The sequence below is a fragment of the Rana temporaria genome, chromosome 3 (genome assembly GCF_905171775.1).
Source record: "Rana temporaria chromosome 3, aRanTem1.1, whole genome shotgun sequence".
Taxonomy (NCBI): Eukaryota; Metazoa; Chordata; class Amphibia; order Anura; family Ranidae; genus Rana; species Rana temporaria.
The window spans coordinates 390,537,528-390,556,621 of NC_053491.1; the positions used below are offsets into that span (position 1 = coordinate 390,537,528).

The 19,094-nt window shown below is 44.7% G+C and overlaps 1 protein-coding gene across 2 annotated transcripts in view; it reads left to right on the forward strand.

The window, feature by feature from the left end:
- Window positions 1-19,094, forward strand: part of SMC1B (structural maintenance of chromosomes 1B) — a 172,220-nt gene that overhangs the window by 108,431 nt on the left and 44,695 nt on the right. For both annotated transcript variants that reach the window (XM_040345795.1, XM_040345793.1), the window contains exons 14-16: window positions 5,224-5,340; window positions 13,046-13,152; window positions 15,051-15,192. In XM_040345795.1, the coding sequence (XP_040201729.1) occupies window positions 5,224-5,340; window positions 13,046-13,152; window positions 15,051-15,192 (366 nt within the window). The remainder of the gene's footprint in view (window positions 1-5,223; window positions 5,341-13,045; window positions 13,153-15,050; window positions 15,193-19,094) is intronic.

Sequence of the window (19,094 nt, forward strand, 5' to 3'; positions counted from 1 at the left end):
AGATCGGGAAGTCGTTTCTGCCGTGCCATTGGACAGTGGTCACGACGGATGCCAGCCTTTCCGGTTGGGGGGGGGGGGGCGTTTGGGGCACCCAGTCAGCCCAGGGGCGCTGGACTCAGGAGGAGTCTCGCCTACCGATCAATGTACTGGAGCTCCGAGCAATCAAGCTGTGCCTTGCCAGGTGGTCCCTGGATCTGCAGGGCCAACCGGTCAGGATCCAGTCCGACAACGCCACGGCCGTGGCATACGTCAATCATCAGGGAGGCACACAGAGCTCAGCTGCAGCGACGGAGGTCGCGCACATCGGGCCAGATCCACAAAAACCTGGCGTAACTTAAAAAATCCCATTTAAGTTACACTGCCTTAAAGTTTCTACCTAAGTGCCTGATCCACAAAGCACTTATCTAGAAATTTCAGGCTGTGTAACTAAAATTCCGCCGGCGCAAGGCGTTCCTATTCAAATGGGGCGAGTCCCATTTAAATGAGGCGCGCTCCCGCGCCGGCCGTACTGCGCATGCGCGAAGTTACGTTACGCCGAGTTTTGAGGATCGCGACGGCTTAAAAAAGTTGCGTCGGGAAAAAAAAAAATGACAGCGGCATGCATTCCTGAGGGAGAACTCCATGCCAATTTTCAAAGAAAAAAACGGCATGGGTTCCCCCCCCAGGAGCATACCAGGCCCTTAGGTCTGGCATGGGTTGTAAGGAGACCCCCCCACGCCGAAAAATTGACGTAGGGGGTCCCCCTACAATCCATACCAGACCCGTATCCAAAGCACGCTACCCGGCCGGCCAGGAAAGGAGTGGGGACGAGCGAGCGCCCCCCCCCTCCTGAGCCGTGCCAGGCCGCGTGCCCTCAACATGGGGGGGTTGGGTGCTCTGGGGCAGGGGGGCGCACTGCGGGCCCCCCCACCCCAGAGCACCCTGTCCCCATGTTGATGAGGACAGGACCTCTTCCCGACAACCCTTGCCATTGGTTGTCGGGGTCTGCGGGCGGAGGCTTATCGGAATCTGGGAGTCCCCTCAAATAAGGGGGCCCCCAGATACCGGCCCCCCCACCCTAAGTGAATGGATATGGGGTACATCGTACCCCTATCCATTCACCTGTAGGCAAAAAGTTAGTTAGTAAACACACAACACAAGGCTTTTTAAAATATTTTATTATTCTGCTCCGGATGCCCCCCCTGTCTTCGTTATTAGCTCAATTAGCAGGGGGGGCTTCTTCTTCCGCTCTCCGGGGGTCTTCCACTCTCCGGGGGTCTTCCGCTCTCCGGGGGTCTTCTCCGCTCTCCGGGGGGGGCTTCTCCGGACTCCGGGGGGCTTCTTCCATCTTCTCCCCTCTTCCGCTGTTGACTCGGCGAACCCCGGTTCTTCTGCAGCTCTCCGGTGCCTTCTTCTTCAGCGCTGGCTGCCTGCTATGTTCATGCTCCGGTAGGTACCCACGTGGTGGGTGCACGTGGGTAGGCACCCACCACGTGGGTACCTGCCGGAGCATGATGGGACGGTGATGCCTATATAAATGGGATGCAAGGCGCGCTTCCATCATTACAGCGACAACAGGCGACGAGGCAACATCGGAAGAAAGGAAGAGAAGACCCTGACGCCACAGAAGACCGCGCTGGCTGCCTGTTTGAAATCGAGCTAACACACAAACATAGCAGGCAGCCAGCGCTGAAGAAGAAGGCACCGGAGAGCTGCAGAAGAACCGGGGTTCGCCGAGTCAACAGCGGAAGAGGGGAGAAGATGGAAGAAGCCCCCCGGAGTCCGGAGAAGCCCCCCCCGGAGAGCGGAGAAGACCCCCGGAGAGCGGAAGACCCCCGGAGAGTGGAAGACCTCTCTTCGGCGTAGGGGGGGTCCCCTTACAACCCATACCAGACCTAAGGGCCTGGTATGCTCCTGGGGGGGAACCCATGCCGGTTTTGTTTTTACAAATTGCCGTGGAGTTCTCCCTCGGGAAAGCATACCAAATGCCGTCGCTGGAATGGGCTTTTGCAAGGTGTGACTAGTTTACACTTTGTAGAACCAGCCCTAATTTTACACTTGCAAAATAACACTTACGGCGCAAAAAGGAAGCTGGAAAGCTTTGTGGATCGCCTTAAGTGCTAATTTGCATACTAGAAACGGCATTTCGACTCGAAATGCCCCCAGCGGCGGATGCGGTACTGCATCCTAAGATTCGGCAGTGTAATTCAATTACACATGCCGGATCTTCTGCCTAACTTTGGAAAAAGCCTTTTGAGGATCGTTTCCAAAGTTACACACAGACTGAACAGCAGTTAAGTCGGAGTATCTCTTTTGAGGATCTGGCCCATCCTTCGGTGGGCCGAAAGGTCCGTTCCGGCTCTATCGGCCGTGTACATTCCGGGAGTACAGAATTGGCAAGCCAACTACCTAAGTCGCCAAACACTAGACCAAGGAGAGTGGTCACTCAACCCGGAGGTGTTTCAGGCTCTGTGCCAAAAGTGGGGCACTCCAGACGTGGATCTTCTAGCGTCCCGTCTCAATCGAAAAGTGCCACGGTTCGTGGCCAGGTCAAAGGACCCGTGGGCGGACGCGTCAGACGCAATGGTGGTGCGCATGGGGTCACTATCGCCTAATTTACGCCTTCCCTCCTCTGAAGCTTCTTCCTCGCCTGCTGCGCAGAGTGGAAGCCGAAGGGATTCCAACAATCCTGATCGCCCCAGATTGGCCGCGCCGCTCCTGGTACGCGGGTCTGGTGGCAGACGCCCCCTGGCGTCTACCCCTGAGAGAAGATCTTCTGTCGCCGGGTCCGATCTTCCACCCTGCTTTACAGTCGCTGGCTTTAGCGGCGTGGCTGTTGAGAGCCAGGTGCTGAAGGACCGGGGCCTATCAGGCTCAGTGGTTTCTACCATGCTGCGTGCACGGAATTCTACTACAAGGAAGATTTACCATCGTACGTGGAAGGCCTACATCTCTATGTGTGAGGAGATGAGATGGCACCCCCGTACATACGTGGTGTCCCGGATTCTGCTGTTCTTACAGCGGAGAGTGTACCAGGCTCTCGCCTTAAGTATGGTTAAGAGTGAGATTTCGGCTCTAGCTGTCTGCTTTCAGCGAACCTTGGCAGCGCACTCCTTGGTGCGTACGTTTGTGCAGGGGGTCCAGGATGTGGCCCCTCCTGTGCGCCCTCCACTGCTCCATGGGACTTGAATTTAGTCCTCTTGGTGCTTCAAGACGCTCCCTTTGAGGACATTCGAAAGATCCCTTTGTTGACTCTGTCCCAGAAGGTGGTTTTTCTGGTGGCAATTACATCGATCAGATGGGTGTCTGAACTGGCGGCCTTGTCCTGCAAGGCTCCTTACTTGGTCATCCATGAGGATAAGGTAGTGCTGCGGCCGCAGCCATCTTTTCTCCCGAAGGTGGTTTCGGCTTTTCACATTAATGAGGACATTGTGTTACCATCCTTATGTCCTCGGCCGAAGAACCCGAAGGAGGCCACTTTATTTCCCTGGATGTGGTTCGGACCCTACGTGTGTACTTATCTGCTATGGCTCCGTTCCGGGAGTCGGACTCACTGTTGGTGTCGGTGAACGGTCCTAAAAAAGGTCTGGCGGTCTCGTCGGCCACCATTTCTAGGTGGATCAGACAGGTTGTGCTTCAGGCCTATGCCCTGAAGGGGAGGGGGCGCCTCCCTTTCAGGTTACGGCGCATTCGACCAGGGCGATCGGTGCCTCTTGGGCTTTCCGTCATCAAGCCTCTGTGTTACAGGTGTGTAAGGCAGCGACCTGGTCGTCAATCCACACCTTTTCAAAATTTTACAAGGTGGATGTGAGTGCATCTTCGGATGCCTCTTTCGGCCGCAAGGTGTTACAGGCGGCAGTTTAAGGTTGGAGTTCCTCCGTTGAGGAACTCCGGTTTTTGTTTGAGGTGTAGCTTGTCTTGCTGTGTTGTTTTCCCACACCTCAAATTTTTTTGACACTGCTTGGGGACGTCCCTAAGGTCAAAGGCTGCTGTGTCCGTCCATGAACGGAAGAGAAAATAGGATTTTTGTACTCACTGTAAAATCCATTTCTCTGAGTTCATGGACGGACACAGCACCCACCCCTCCTTTGTTTGTACTGCTTGTTACGAACTGAGGCTGCTGAGGCAGAGTGTGGGTTGTACCCGGGGGACCACGCCCCCTGGGAGGAGCTGTAATGACGAAAATGTTGTTAACACTTAAAGTGATGTTTTTCTGCCAAACTCTTCTGGAAGGAAGGTGCATAACCCTAAGGTCAAAGGCTGCTGTGTCCGTCCATGAACTCAGAGAAATGGGTTTTACGGTGAGTACAAAAATCCTATTATTTTTTTTATGGTTGCTAAAGCACAAATATCATGTGACATTTAAAAATGGGAACGAACATGCTTATTCTCCAGGGTCTTTGCTTTCAGAAATATATTCTTCAGGCCTACATTTTTTTTTTTTTTACATGTCAAAAAACCCACAAAAGTAGGTTAATCCTGGATACTGTTTCCACAGGAGAAGTGCCTGTCTATTTGAGCCAGTGGAGTGGAGCGTCAGTGAAGTCTGACTCCTAAGACCAAAGCAGCTCTGGATTGGTGGATATCCATGTAGACAATGGCGGGGCGTCCATTAAGGGCTCACAGGCGCTGCCCTCTCTTTTCAGCCACCCCGCTCTGTGTATAATGGATAGACTCATGCATTGCATGACCTCGGAAAGGTTCGGAAACACCCGGAAACTGAGTATTTCTGAGCATTTCCGAATGGCTCCAATCAGCTCTGCTTGGCTCCAGCGCCCCCATTAGCTTGAATTCTGCTAGTTTTGTGAGACAACACTCCCAAACCGAGTCAGAATTTTTTTTTTTTAAATTGCTTGTCTTTCAAAATGCTCGTTAACTGCGTTACTCGTAAACCGAGGGTCCACTGTACTTAGTACAGCAGGCACATATCAGGAATATGAAATATTGGGGTAACAAATTATTTGAGAGTAGTTAATGGAGGTGAAGAATTTTGTGAAGTGTGTCAGACTATTATTACTTATTTAAAATCTCTCTCAGTGTATATACACACATATTATATATATATATATATATATATATATATATATATATATATATATATATATATATAACCATGGTATAAATTTTGCACTGGTAAAACAAAAAAAATTGTAACCATCCAAAGTTGTAGAAATGTTTGAAATGGCAGACAGTTGCTGTATTTGTAGGAAGTAAGCAGAACCTATTTAAATATAATTTTTGCAGGAAAAATCTAGGCTGGAAAGTGAGTTTTCAAATGCTGCTTCTCAGTTTACAATGTTAGCAGAAGAACTTGGAAGGCATAAGGGTAAAATCGCAGACCTTCAAGAGCAAATGAATAAGGTAGATGTATTTTTTTATGATTGAAATACCTGTCCTTGTTACATGTTAATAGCTTCTTATAGTAGAAGGCTGTTGCATATCATGACTGGTTATGTGAATTTTTTGCAGCAGAAAATTGTGTCACTTTGTGTGTTCTTAAGCAAAGTGCTTTTTTAAATAAAAGTTGTAGTTTAGTTCTGCACAGCCTGGCTACTATTGGCTGTTTTTTGACCAATCACAGACCACCACCAAAAATAAACAGAAAGCTGGTAACACGTATGGAGTTTTACCCATAGATTTTCAATAGTTACTTGATACTGTAACAGGATTGGGAGAATATTATGTGTTGTGTGTGCGTGCTTCACAAAACGAAAGGGCCCATTTACACGGTCTGCATGCTAAACACTCAATTTTAGGGCACGAGCCGCTGTCTGTTTTGGCTGCAGTGAGGGGGCCCTGTGATGCACGTTTTAGTGCATCACACATTTTTTTTCTTTGTTAACTTTATTTGAAGAGCACAAAATTACAATTAATGTCTCTGCATAGCAGCATGGTGGGTTGTGCTGTTGTACATGGAGATGTGTTGTCTTCCTGTGGGCCTTGGTAAAGTGAAGCATGTCTGCATTTTACCACAGCCTACTGCAACGCACCTCTGGACTGCATTGCAGTGCGAACAGGACACATAGAAGACACTTGTTTTCTATGTGCCCTAGTGCTGACTGGCATTCATCCAGTGCTGAAAAACGCAAGTCACTGCACTACAGTATTTGTGAACAAGCTTTAAACACGTGTGTGCATAGTGTTCTTTATGTACATATTAGGCCCCTTTCAGACGAACGGCAGTTTTACCGCAGCTAAAAGCATGTTTATGTTTTGCTGGAATTCAAGACTCCAGGCACAGCGATCAGCTGCATTTGTACAGTGCTTTTAGCAGCGGCACGATATTGAACGGGGATCCGACTTGGATCCCTGCCAATACCAAGCACTGTGTCTAGTATGAATCTTGAGGGGGAACTCCACGCCAAATTTCAACTAAAAACCGGCATGGGTTCCCTTTACAGGAGCATACCAGGCCCTTGGGTCTGCTATGGATTTTAAGGAGACACCCCCTGCGCCGAAAAACCGGCATAGGGGGGTCCCCCAAAATCCATACCAGACCCGTATCCGAGCAGCAGGCCGGTCAGGAAAGGGGTGGGGACGGGCGAGCGGCCACCCACCTCCTTAACTGTGCCAGGCCGCATCCCCTGTGGCCCCCCCACCCCAAAGCACCTGTCCCCATGTTGATGAGGACAGGGCCTCTTCCCAACAACCCTGGCCGTTGGTTGTCGGGGTCTGCGGGAGGGGAGCTTATCGGAATCCGGGAGCCCCCTTTAATAAGGGGGCCCCCAGATGCCGGCCCCCCACCCTAGGTGAACGAGTATGGGGTACATCGTACCCCTACCCATTCACCTGGCGCCCGGAGCATGCTGGGACTGTGACGTCATAAGAGGCCTATATAAATCGGTGTGAGCCGCCGCACACGGCATTGCAGCGGGAGGAAGCGACGTGTCAACATTGGAGAAGAAGGCAGAAGGCGACAGAAGCCTGGGCACCCCCCGCCGAAGACGTCAAATAAGAAGACCAGGAGGGGGCCGTTGTAAAAGAGCTAAAGAAGAAATCGGCCCCTCCCCGGCGGAAGAGAACCAGACGGTGGTGAATACCTGCACCCCCCGCCCCCGCCAAAGACGTTGAATGAGAAGACCGGGAGGGGGCCACTGTAAAAGAGCTAAAGTAGAAAGCAGGCCCCCCCCCCCCCCTGGCGGAAGAGAACCAGACGGTGGTGAAGACCTGCACTTCCCCCAGCCGAAGACGTCGAATGAGAAGACCGGGAGGGGGGCCGCTGTAAAAGAGCTAAAGAAAGCGCCCCCCCCGGCGGAATAGAACCAGACGGTGGTGAAGACCTGCACATCCCCCCCCCCAGAAGACATCGAAGAAGCAGGCCCCCCTCGTAAAAGAGCTAAAGAAGAGAGGGGGAGGCCCACGGAGCTGACTAATAAATTACTTTAATAACCCTGTGTCGTGTTTTTTTTACATATTTTTTTTCCGCCAGGTGAATGGGTGGGGTACGATGTACCCCATACTCATTTACCTAGGGTGGGGGGCTGGCATCTGGGGGCCCCCTTATTAATGGGGGCTCCCGGAATCCGATAAGCTCCCCTCCCACAGACCCCGACAACCAACGGCCAAGGTTGTCGGGAAGAGGCCCTGTCCTCATCAACATAGGGACAGGTGCTTTGGGGTGGGGGGGCCACACGGCGCCCCAAAGCACCGACCCCCCCATGTTGAGGGCATGCGGCCTGGCACGGTTAAGGAGGGGGGGCGCTCGCCCATCCCCACCCCTTTCCTGACCGGCCGGGCTGCTGCTCAGGTACGGGTCTGGTATAGATTTTGGGGGACCCCCCCACGTCGGTTTTTCGGCGCAGGGGGTGTCTCCTTAAAATCCATAGCAGACCCAAGGGCCTAGTATGCTCCTGTAGGGGGAACCCATGGTGGTTTTTTAGTTGAAATTTGGCGTGGAGTTCCTCCTCAAAATTCATACCAAACGCAGCTGACACAGTGCACTGCGGTTGCCTGCGGTTATGTGCCGATGGCTGCGGGATTTCGCAAGTGGACGCATCCAGTCCTATTTTTTCTATCCGCACAAAACCGCGGGGAAAAACATCGCAGGTAACCGTAGTGTGTGAATGATGTCATAGGAAAGCATTGTGTGCTTCTAGCTGCTCTAAAATCCGCAGCTAAAAGCACCATTCTATCCGTCCGTCTGAAAGGGGCCTTACACTACATAATAAGCCCACTGTCATTGCTTACTTTGCAGTGGCTTTAAGTGCAATTCTTAAGATTTTTTTTTTTACATCCTGCTGAAACAGTCCGATATAGGAGAGCTCTGCAGTCCCATCTTTAGAGTCCTGGAAGGCTCTCTGTCCGTCACTCCAGCAAATGTTGGTTTGGCAGTAGAATTCTCACCCTGATATCTATCCTTAATAGAAATAAATCACTGCAGCAGGGTTTTTGTATACTGTCCTGCTTGTGTTCAGTTTGCAAGCTGTGACTGGGTCCCTATAAGGCTCTATTCATACTAGTACAATTTCAGATGTGACGTGAGTCTCGCAGAATCAAATGACATCACATTGTTTTCAATGGTCCCTGCTCTCATCAACACATCTCAGCACAGCGCAATTTTTGAAAAGGTTGCTGTACTACTTTTTAGGGCTGCAACTAACGATTATTTTCATAATCGATTAGTTGGCCAATTTTATTGTTTCAATTAATCGGTTAATTATCTTTAAAAAATTGTGGTGTATAATTTAGTTAATATGTAAAGTTTAAAAAAAAAAGGGGCAATATATTCTTAAATGTCACTATGAAGTGGTAAATCTAAATAACCAACTATATGGTTAGGGAGCTTAGGGGTAATCCACAAAAGAGATACGACGGCGTAGCTACTGATACGACGGCGTATCTACTGATACGCCGTCGTATCCCTGTTTCTATCTTTGGAACTGATCCACAGAATCAGTTTCCAAGAGATAGACAGAAGATCCGACATGTGTAATTGAATTACACTGTCGGATCTTAAGGATGCAATTCTAAGCTGGCCGCTAGGTGGCGAGGCCATTGCGGCCAGCCTAGAATATGCAAATGAACACTTACGGCGATCCACGAACGTTCCGACGGGCCCGTCGCGCTAATTCTACGTCGTTTACGTTGAGTTACGCCGTGTAAAAATAGGGCTGAGTCCTATTTGACTAAGCCCTATTAAGTATGGCCGTCGTTCCCGCGTCGAAAATTCAAACTCTACGTCGTTTGCGTAAGACGTCCGTGAATGGCGCTGGACGCCATTTACGTTACCGTCTAAGCAAATGACGTCGGAGCGACGTCTGTTAGCGCAATGCACGTCGGGTAATTTACCCGACGGAGCATGCGCAGTACGTCCGGCGCAGGAGCGCGCCTAATTTAAATGGGAATCGCCCATTTGTATTAGGAACGCCTTGCGCCGGACGGAGTTAAGTTACACAGCCGAAAATTTCCAGGTAAGTGCTTTGTGGATCGGCACCTAACTTGGGAGATTTGCGGCAGTGTAACTTAACTCTGAAAAGTTAAGTTGCGCTCGGCGGCTGTGGATCTGGCCCTTAATCTCTAATCCACTCTGAGAATAACTGACAGATTAGATATACTGTATATACTATTAGAGGGTAAATATCATTATTTGAAATAATAGAAAACTTCTTGGTCAAAGGAATTCTCAGACAGTGTATGTGGTTTTCGTTCAGAAATTTCATTCATTTTAAAATTGAAGGTTTAAAAGCAAGTGAAAATTTCAAACAACATTCATTCTTTCATCGAATGTACAAAGATTTTTTGTATGAATATTCTCAACTGAAAATTGATTTGTGTGGCCAGCATAAGGCTCAGTACATACACACCTATGCAGTTTGCTTTTGATCTGTTTCTGCTGTGTGTTTTGATTTTTGCGCACATGATTTTGCTGCGATTTGCGGGTTTGCATTATTTTATGCTTTTTTTTTGGCCAATTTGTTGTTGGGCAGATTAAAAAACACAAATTGCTGCAAAAACGCATTACGTGCTTTTCTGCAGCTTCTTCATTGAAGTATATTGAACCAAAAAAAAAGCACTATTTTTAATTTAAAGGAGTCTGACCCTTTCCAAATACGCAGTAGCTGAAAAAAGCATAGATGTGAATGTATCCCATAGGAAACCATGTTAAATGAACTGTAGTGTGTTTCTGCAAAAAAAAATGTATAGGCTTAAGACGTTTAGTAACATAATGGGGTTAAAAAAAAGAAAATTAGCCCTTTATAGTACAAAAAGAGCAGATAATTGCAACTGTAAGGTTTTTTTTTTTTTACTGTGGAACATTGAAAGTAATATTTACAGTAGCGTTTATTTGCTCCTTTTGTACTATAAAGGGCTAATTTTAGTTTTTTAATCTCATTATGTTACTGCCCGATTAATCAATTATGAAAATGGTAATCGATTAATTTCATAATCGATTAGTTGTCGATTAATCAATTAGTTGTTTCGGCCCTAATAGGTATGCCTAGTACAGATTGGTATTATTGAAGGCATAGTTTACATAAGCCTTTTTTGTAACTAGGGTGCCTTCAGATTTATTTAAGGGTGCCTTGGCAAAATGCCTTAAAATTGCCCAAAAATAGTATACAAGCTAGGGGGTGGATGAAGCCTGCCTTGTGGTTACGCAAAGCCACAGGTTTTCAATCCCCACTATTACAACCTTTAAGCCGATCCTAACAACCAATGACATGATCGCTTGATAAGGAGGATGTTGGGCGCCTGCACAGCATCCTGGTTTGTTCCTTCCCTGCTCCTCTCCGTCAACACTTGGGGTCCCATTGGCTGAGTGAGGCAGAAAAACTGAGAGACAATAAACATTTGAATACTAGTTTGTACCAGTGTGCAAAGGTGTTTGCTTTAGAACAGGGGTCTCCAAACTGCGGCACTATTCCTTCCACTAATACCAAAGATGGGGCACTATTCCTCCAACTGACATCTATGATGTAATATTTTTACTCCCACTGACCACCAAGTCTATGGCATTGTTTACTTCCACCAATGCCAGGGCATTTTGTACTCCTGCTGGCCACAGCTATGGCCCCCCTAATATTTGAAGTGCAGTAAACTGGCCCTTTGTTTTGAAAGTTTGGAGACCCCTGCTTTAGATGAATACATCAGCTCTATTGTTGGGTGTCATACAAGTGTGGATGTTGCCGCATTTTATATATATATATATATATATGTATGTATATATATATATATATATATATATATATATATATATATACACACACAGTGGGGATCGAAAGTTTGGGCACCCCAGGTAAAAAATTGTAAAGTGGTTTACATCCACTTTAATGTGCAACGAAGCCAAGGAAAGATTGAAAAATCTCCAAAAGGCATCAAATTACAGATTAGACATTCTTATAATATGTCAAAAAAGTTAGACTTTATTTTCATCATTTACACTTTCAAAATTACAGAAAACAAAAAAATGGAGTCTGCAAAAGTTTGGGCACCCTGCAGAATTTATAGCATGTACTGCCCCCTTTGCTAAGCTAAGACCTGCCAGTGTCATGGATTGTTCTCAATCATCGTCTGGGAAGACCAGGTGATGTCAATCTCAAAGGTTTTAAATGCCCAGACTCATCTGACCTTGCCCCAACAATCAGTACCATGGGTTCTTCTAAGCAGTAGTCTAGAAAACTGAAACTGAAAATAGTTGACACTCACAAAGCTGGAGAAGGCTATAAGAAGATAGCAAAGCGTTTTCAGATGTCAATATCCTCTGTTCGGATTGTAATTAAGAAATGGCAGTCATCAGGAACAGTGGAAGTTAAGGCAAGATATGGAAGACCAAGAAAAATATCAGACAGAACAGCTCGCAGGATTGTGAGAAAAGCAATTCAAAACCCACGTTTGACTGCAAGATCCCTCCAGAAAGATCTGGTAGACACTGGAGTTGTGGTACACTATTCCACTATAAAGAGATACTTGTACAAATATGGTCTTCATGGAAGAGTCATCAGAAGAAAACCTCTTCTACGTCCTCACCGCAAAAATCAGTGTTTGAACTTTGCAAATGAACATATAGACAAGCCTGATGCATTTTGGAAACAAGTTCTGTGGACCGATGAGGTTAAAATAGAACTTTTTGGTCGGAATGAGCAAAGGTACGTTTGGAGAAGAAAGGGCACAGAATTTAATGAAAAGAACCTCTGTCCAACTGTTAAGCATGGGGGTGGATCAATCATGCTTTGGGGTTGTATTGCAGCCAGTGGCACAGGGAACATTTCATGAGTAGAAGGAAAAATGGATTCAATAATATTTCAACAAATTTTGGATGGTAACTTGATGCCATCTGTGAAAAAGCTGAAGTTAAAGAGAGGATGGCTTCTACAAATGGATAATGATCCTAAACACACCTCAACATCCACGGGGGATTACATCAAGAGGCGTAAACTGAAGGTTTTTGCCATGGCCTTCACAATCTCCTGACCTCAACATAATTGAAAATCTATGGATAGACCTTAAAAGAGCAGTGCGTGACAGACAGACCAGAAATCTCAAAGAACTGGAAGACTTTTGTAAAAAAAAATGGACAAAAATACCTCAACCAAGAATTAAAAGACTCTTGGCTGGCTACAAAAAGTGTTTACAAGCTGTGATACTTGCCAAAGGAAGGGGGCAGTACAAGATATTAACTCTGCAGGGTGTCCAAACTTTTTCAGACGCCATTTTTTTGTTTTCTGTAATTTTGAAAGTGTAAATGATGGAAATAAAATCTAACTTTTTTTGACATATAACAATGTCTAATCTGTAATTTGATGCCTTTTGGATATTTTTCCATCTTTCCTTGGCTTCGCTATGCACATTAATACAATTTTGTACCTGGGGTGCCCAAACTTTCGATCCCCACTGTATATATATAATGTAAAAATATTAGTTTTGTTTTTTTTACATTTTAGAGTGAGGTGCCATAAGATTGTGCAGCATTTTAAATGGTTCCTTGACTGGAAAAAGGTTGAGAAACACTGGTTTACATGTTGTGCTGCAACTTTAAACCACTCCATTGCTGGAAGAGGTTTACAACTTGCTTCAAGCAGAAACAGAATCAAATTGAAACAAATCCTAACACACTATGTTTTCATAGCTGGAAGACAGCGTGTTTAGGAATTTCTGTGACGAGATAGGAGTGCAAAATATTCGTGATTTTGAGGAAGAACATGTGAAACAACATGAAGAAACCGACAAGAAAAGGTACAAGAGATAAAGTGTGTGTGTTACATTTCCTGTGAAAATAAAAAATGGTACTAACTTGTTTCTTTTCATTCTTCAAGAAATAGAAATGTACAGCCACTGAAAATTTTAAATAAGAGTGTAATGGCAGTAAATCTTTTTTTTTTTCTGCAGAGAATAGAGAAGGGTGAAAGAGATTCATATTATTTTGTTATAGAGGTCTCATCACCACCCTGTGCAATTAGAGAACGTTATCTGCCAGCAAGACACTCTCATTGGCAAGGCTTATGCCCCAAGTAGAAAAGATTTGGTAGCAAAGCGAGTGTACTCATAAATGTGGCTTGAAGGAGGCTATACTGGACATGGGCCTGCTCTTAAATTGGATGTAAACCCGATACGTGAAATTTGAGCAGGGCACATAAATCTGCAGTATTTTGTCAATACCTCCACTGGCTTCCACTCGCCCAACAAATTAAATTCAAAATACTAACTATCTACAAAGCCATCCACAACTTTTCCCCCAGCTACATCACTAACCTAGTCTCTAAATACCAACCTAATCGTTCTCTTCGTTCTTCTCAAGACCTCCTGCTCTCTAGCTCTCTCATCACCTCCTCCCATGCTCGTCTCCAGGACTTTTCCAGAGCCTCTCCAAGCCTATGGAACTCCTTACCCCAATCTGTCCGTCTATCTCCTTCTCTATTAGCTTTTAGAGGATCCCTGAAAACCCTCCTCTTCAGAGAAGCATATCCTACCCACACCTAACAACTGTATTTTCATTTTGTCCATCTGATCATCCCCCACATCTACTACCCTTTGTTCCACTTAACCCTCCCTTCTAGCCTGTAAGCTCTAACGAGCAGGGCCGGCTGACCCTTCCTTTATTGAATTGTATTGTAACTGTACTGTCTTCCCTGATGTTGTAAAGCGCTGCGTAAACCCTATAAATCCTATATAATAATAATAATCTCTTTTCAATGAGCCAAATCTTATAGCTCTCTTCTGAACGGCTCCTCTGTTATCAGCCTGAGAACTCCTGACATATTTTTTGACTTTTTATACGAAAGCAGCAAGAATCTTTTGTCAAAGGAGGTTTCTAAAATAGATTAGCAGAGAGCAGATCCTATTACAAAACAGCTCTGAGAGTCTCTGCCTATGATGAGAGGGGGTGTGTGCCTTTTCTCCAATCAGCAATTTTATCTATCTTGGCTGTATGCCCAGACATCACACTCTGTGTTAACCAGGAAGAGAAAATCTCCTAATAGGATATCAACTTTCTAAATAGTATATAAATGTGAACACAGCAGATATACATATAAAACCTATGTAGGGAGATTTGGTTAATCTCTGTGCATCATCTGAGGCTGTTCACTTCACTGGGTGTATGGAGGGCTTACATCCACTTTAACCAGTTGCCGACCAGCCGCCGCAGTTTTACGGTGGCAAGTCGGCTCGGCTGCACAAAATCACGTAATATTACGTGATTTTGCATTTCAGCCACTAGAGGCAGCTTCACACTGGGTCTCCTTCTGCCTTGGCTTCACGGTGGCGCGTCTTCCCCTGCGTCTCCTGTCTCCTCCTCCTCAGTGTCCATTAGGATTGCTTCTCCTCTCAGCCAGTTGGGTCTCAGGACTCGTTTCCTGAGCTGGGATTGGCCGGGAGGAGAATCAGAAAAGGTAACAAATTACTATTGGGTGCTTTGCGCTGTGAGCCCACCCATTTTTTAACTCAATTTGCGCCTCAGACTATAATCACGTGCTTTTAAAAAAAAAATATTGGAATCCATGTGCCCTACATGTAAATTGGAGGAGCCGCCGCTGGACTGGTTGCAGTTGCCTGTTTTCTAGTTTGCATTAAAAGTTTGCTGACTTAGTTGACTTGTAAATGTTACACTAAATGTTTGACCATATTATTTTTAGGCTGGAGTTTGGAAATCAGAAGACACGTCTGGAAATTCAAATTGAATACATTCGTGGACAACTAAAGAAAGAAACAGAAAAAGTGATAAAGCTTAGGGAGAACTTAAGCAAAGAGGAAGAGCAAGTTACTCAGTTAAAGAAGGTGCAGAAACTTTTTTTTTTTTTATCAATGGCGTTTGCATCAAACCTTACCAAAGTTTTTGGCGGCCTTCATCTAAGATATTTTGCTAGTAATGTTCTCTTGGATGTTCTGTAACTGAAGCCAAAACATTAAACCTAATTATACAGTACAGGAGAGCAAATCATACTGTGGGTATAATGCCGCTTCTTCTGCTGTTGCACTTCGCCTTCTGGCACCTGTGTTGTCGTGACTCTCTTCCTGGACATGCTTTTATCCTTTCATTCTGTATCTACCGCATTTATCGGCGTATAACACGCACAGGCGTATTACACGCACCCTAACTTTAAGAATGTTTCAGGAAAAAAACTTTCCACAGCCTCCTGCGTATAACACGCAGGCACAGTTTACCCTCTAATTTCAGGGTAAAAAAGTTATTGTTATACGCCAATAAATACAGTATTTCATGGATATGTAAAACAAAAATACTCCGCGCTGTCAATAAGCTAAAGAATGGGGGGTGGCACTGCTGCAAACACCTGGTGATCTATCCTAATAGACAAACATATATCAAATGAAAAAAGGTGGTGGTGTCTGCGCTGTGTGGCAAGGGGGAAGGAACAAGGGAAAGAGAAGTAATGTGACTATAGTGCACTAAATGCGTAAAAATAGAGATAGCCTCAAATGACCACTAGATGATCCAAAACTCAGATCTAAACCTAAGTGGATGTGTGAAACAAAATAACATGAATCATAAATCACGGTACAGTGAAAAGCAGAATATATAAATTCTTACATAAACAAGAATCTATGAGCAAAAAATGGCATACAAAACACACGTGCAGAAATATGCAAAAAATAATGAGAGTGAGTAAATAAATGAATGAAGAAAAAAAAGTCTCTAAAAATAGTGATCCCAAAGCCAAGTGTTGAAAGATGAGGAAACTTCAGTGTGCAAAAACACCTCTTGTGGCTCTTAGCAGCTCACCTCACAGCTGTTGCTTAGACAGCCTAATAATCCACAGCTACATATACACCAGATGGTACGATCTGCCTGAGAGTGCAATTAGAGGACCCGATTCCAGGTATACACATGTGGAGAGACAACAGGAGGGTATAGAGCGTAACTCTGCAACTCTACTGGTAGCTCAAATGGATAAAACACCAAAGCACTCACTCAGAATAAAGGATTATGGACATGTCTCCACGAGCGACAAGCTCGCAATAGAATCCTTTAGAATAGAATAGTGTCCTTTCCTGTCTCTCCTTGCCTCACGCTATCGGTGAATAGTAGCTCAAAGAGTGGCAATGAAATGAGGAAGAGAAGGGAGACACATCGCGTAACCCCGTCGTGGGAACAGATTTATTGGTAAAAATACAATATAAAACTCACATTTAGCAGCTATTAGCGGTGACATACATCCACGAGCGCCGCGCTCGTCTGCCGACCGTAAGATGGTGCTGTGTCCGGTGCGCCAATCCCGGCGCGTATCGTCACGTCACTGAGGACTTTTTTGTCCTCCGAAGGCCCCAGGAAGGGACATCCTGCTTCCTCTTTCTTTGGCCATTGATAGATGGCTCAGACTGCTCATTTACAGGGCTTACTCCCTTGAGTACCAGTTTTCTATCTTCCCTATAGGACTAATTACACCGGATTTTGTAGGTAACTTGGGCCTTTCAGCAGCAAGCATCTGTTTTGTAGGTTTGCAAGGCCACCACCTTTTCTTCTGCTTATACCTTTTTTAAGTTTTTACAGGTAGATGTTCAGGCTTCTGATTTAAGCTTTCATTTGAGTGTTTTAAGATCAATTGACCTTTTCTGTTTGTGGGCCTGATAGCTTCTGTTTGTTGCCCACCCCTTAGTTTATTGTTTGGATACATTCCAATAGTCTATTACTTGTTGTTGTCCTTTGTCCTGTGTTGTACAAGTTAAGATGATGGGAATTTTGAGTCCCACAGAGTGGGCAGGTTATATGATTGTTCCCAGCAAAAATGTTGCCAGTGTCTAATTACCTGAAGGTAGCGGCATATAACCCTCTGTTACTTGCTTTTCTGTATGGTGCTTCAAGATATGAAATTTATTGGTAAGTCAAAATTCCCATATTGGTCAGGTTCTTATTGTATGCACAAGGCTGCACGATAACCAGATTGAAGAAACTAGAACAAAGGTTCCACATGCATAAGATTATATACATAGGTTCACAGGTGTATGTAATGAAAGTATTTCACAAAAATATTAAACGGTATCCTTATTTAAAAATAATACATTTACATCTATTGCTTAAAGTCGAGTTCTACACGTTTTTTAATTTATTAAAAGTCAGCAGCTACAAAAACCATAGCTGCTGACTTTTAATAAACCAACACTTACCTGCCCCACAGTCCAGCAATGCGGCCGCCTGGAGGCTCGCTCCTCTTCCTCTCCTCGGCACCGTCATACTAACTGTGGGCACCCGGCTGTGACAGCTTACGGCTTCACAGCCGGGCGTGCACTGCGCATTTGCAAGTCGCGCTGCACTCTCCTATTGGCCAGCCGAACTTCTGGGACCTGAGCTGTGTCCCAGAAGAGTGTTAGGAGTGCTTAAAGCGGAAGTTCCACTTTTGGGTGGAACTCCGCTTTAATGGCCCTGTAATCCATTTTTCTCAAAATAATTTCTTACCGTGTTTTTGACTCTATATATGGGGGTTTCCTTATACAGGAAAAATATGGGGACTCTTGTTAAAGCATCGACAGTAAAATTCTGTAGAAATATGTGGGCCTGGTCAACCTCAATCATGAGAGCCACAACACCGATATGAATATCAAAAATATTTATTTTGTAAAAAGGTTTTCTTTATAAAAAGACATAGAAAAAGAAAAAAAGGAAGAAAAAAGCAAAAATATTGTACATTGAATACTATAGAATGCATACTAGACAAATTCCAGACTATCAAGTAAAATGATACTTCAAGTGCATATAGATGCAGGTGATCTTCATTTCATCCCACATGTAACGGTTCTACTAGTTTCGCCCAAGGGGGCTTCGTCAGGAACCAATGGGGGGCAGTAGTCTGAGCAAACAAAGAGTATATCAATGAACAGGAACATATAAATCATAATATATACAAATAGTCACATAAATTCATTATATCAGTACATACAAACATGTCTGGTTGACCATAGAGTTTAATATAATCATCGTTTATTATAGAACATAAAGATAATGTATTTTATTTAAATAAACGAAAGTCGAGTTAATGGAGTATCTGTGGTAGCTGTGGACTTTAACGAAAAAAATAAATAATAATTATAAAGAATATATTTACCTGTAAAAGTGGACTAAAAAAACCTGAATGATTGGCCGTAATTGGCTCAAAGTCCCAGATGGAGAATCCCAGATAGATGGAAGGAGGGGTGGGAAAAAGAGGAAATGATCCTCTTAAGCATGCGGGTAGGATCGCCGTGCAATGCACAGAGCCTGGATGCAAGCCTATAGAGGAAGAGGAGCCGGAGGCAAGCAGGTACTGTAGGTACAGAATAAAAATATTTTTAGGAATATTGGAAAATTAACAAATAAAAAAGGAGAAAGAAAAAAGGTAACCAGAAAGGGAGAAAAATTGCGATGAACAGACAACTGTAGAGAGATATGTGTAAAAGAATTAATGATTATTACCTGATTAAAATGATGATAGAAAAAATGGGAAGATTGATGATGAGGTAGTCTCAGAAGAGATGGATATAATTCATCCCAAAAGATTTCTGTCAATACTATACTGCACAAAATAGGAAGTCATTCACTACATCATCAGATTGTATAATGACAGATTAGTTTGAAAATTAATTATTAAAACTGCAAACGACAGCAGTAATAAAGATAATGTTAATATAAATATAAACGCCTATATAGGCTGCAAAGTATCAAACGAATCTAAATTAATTAGAAGAAT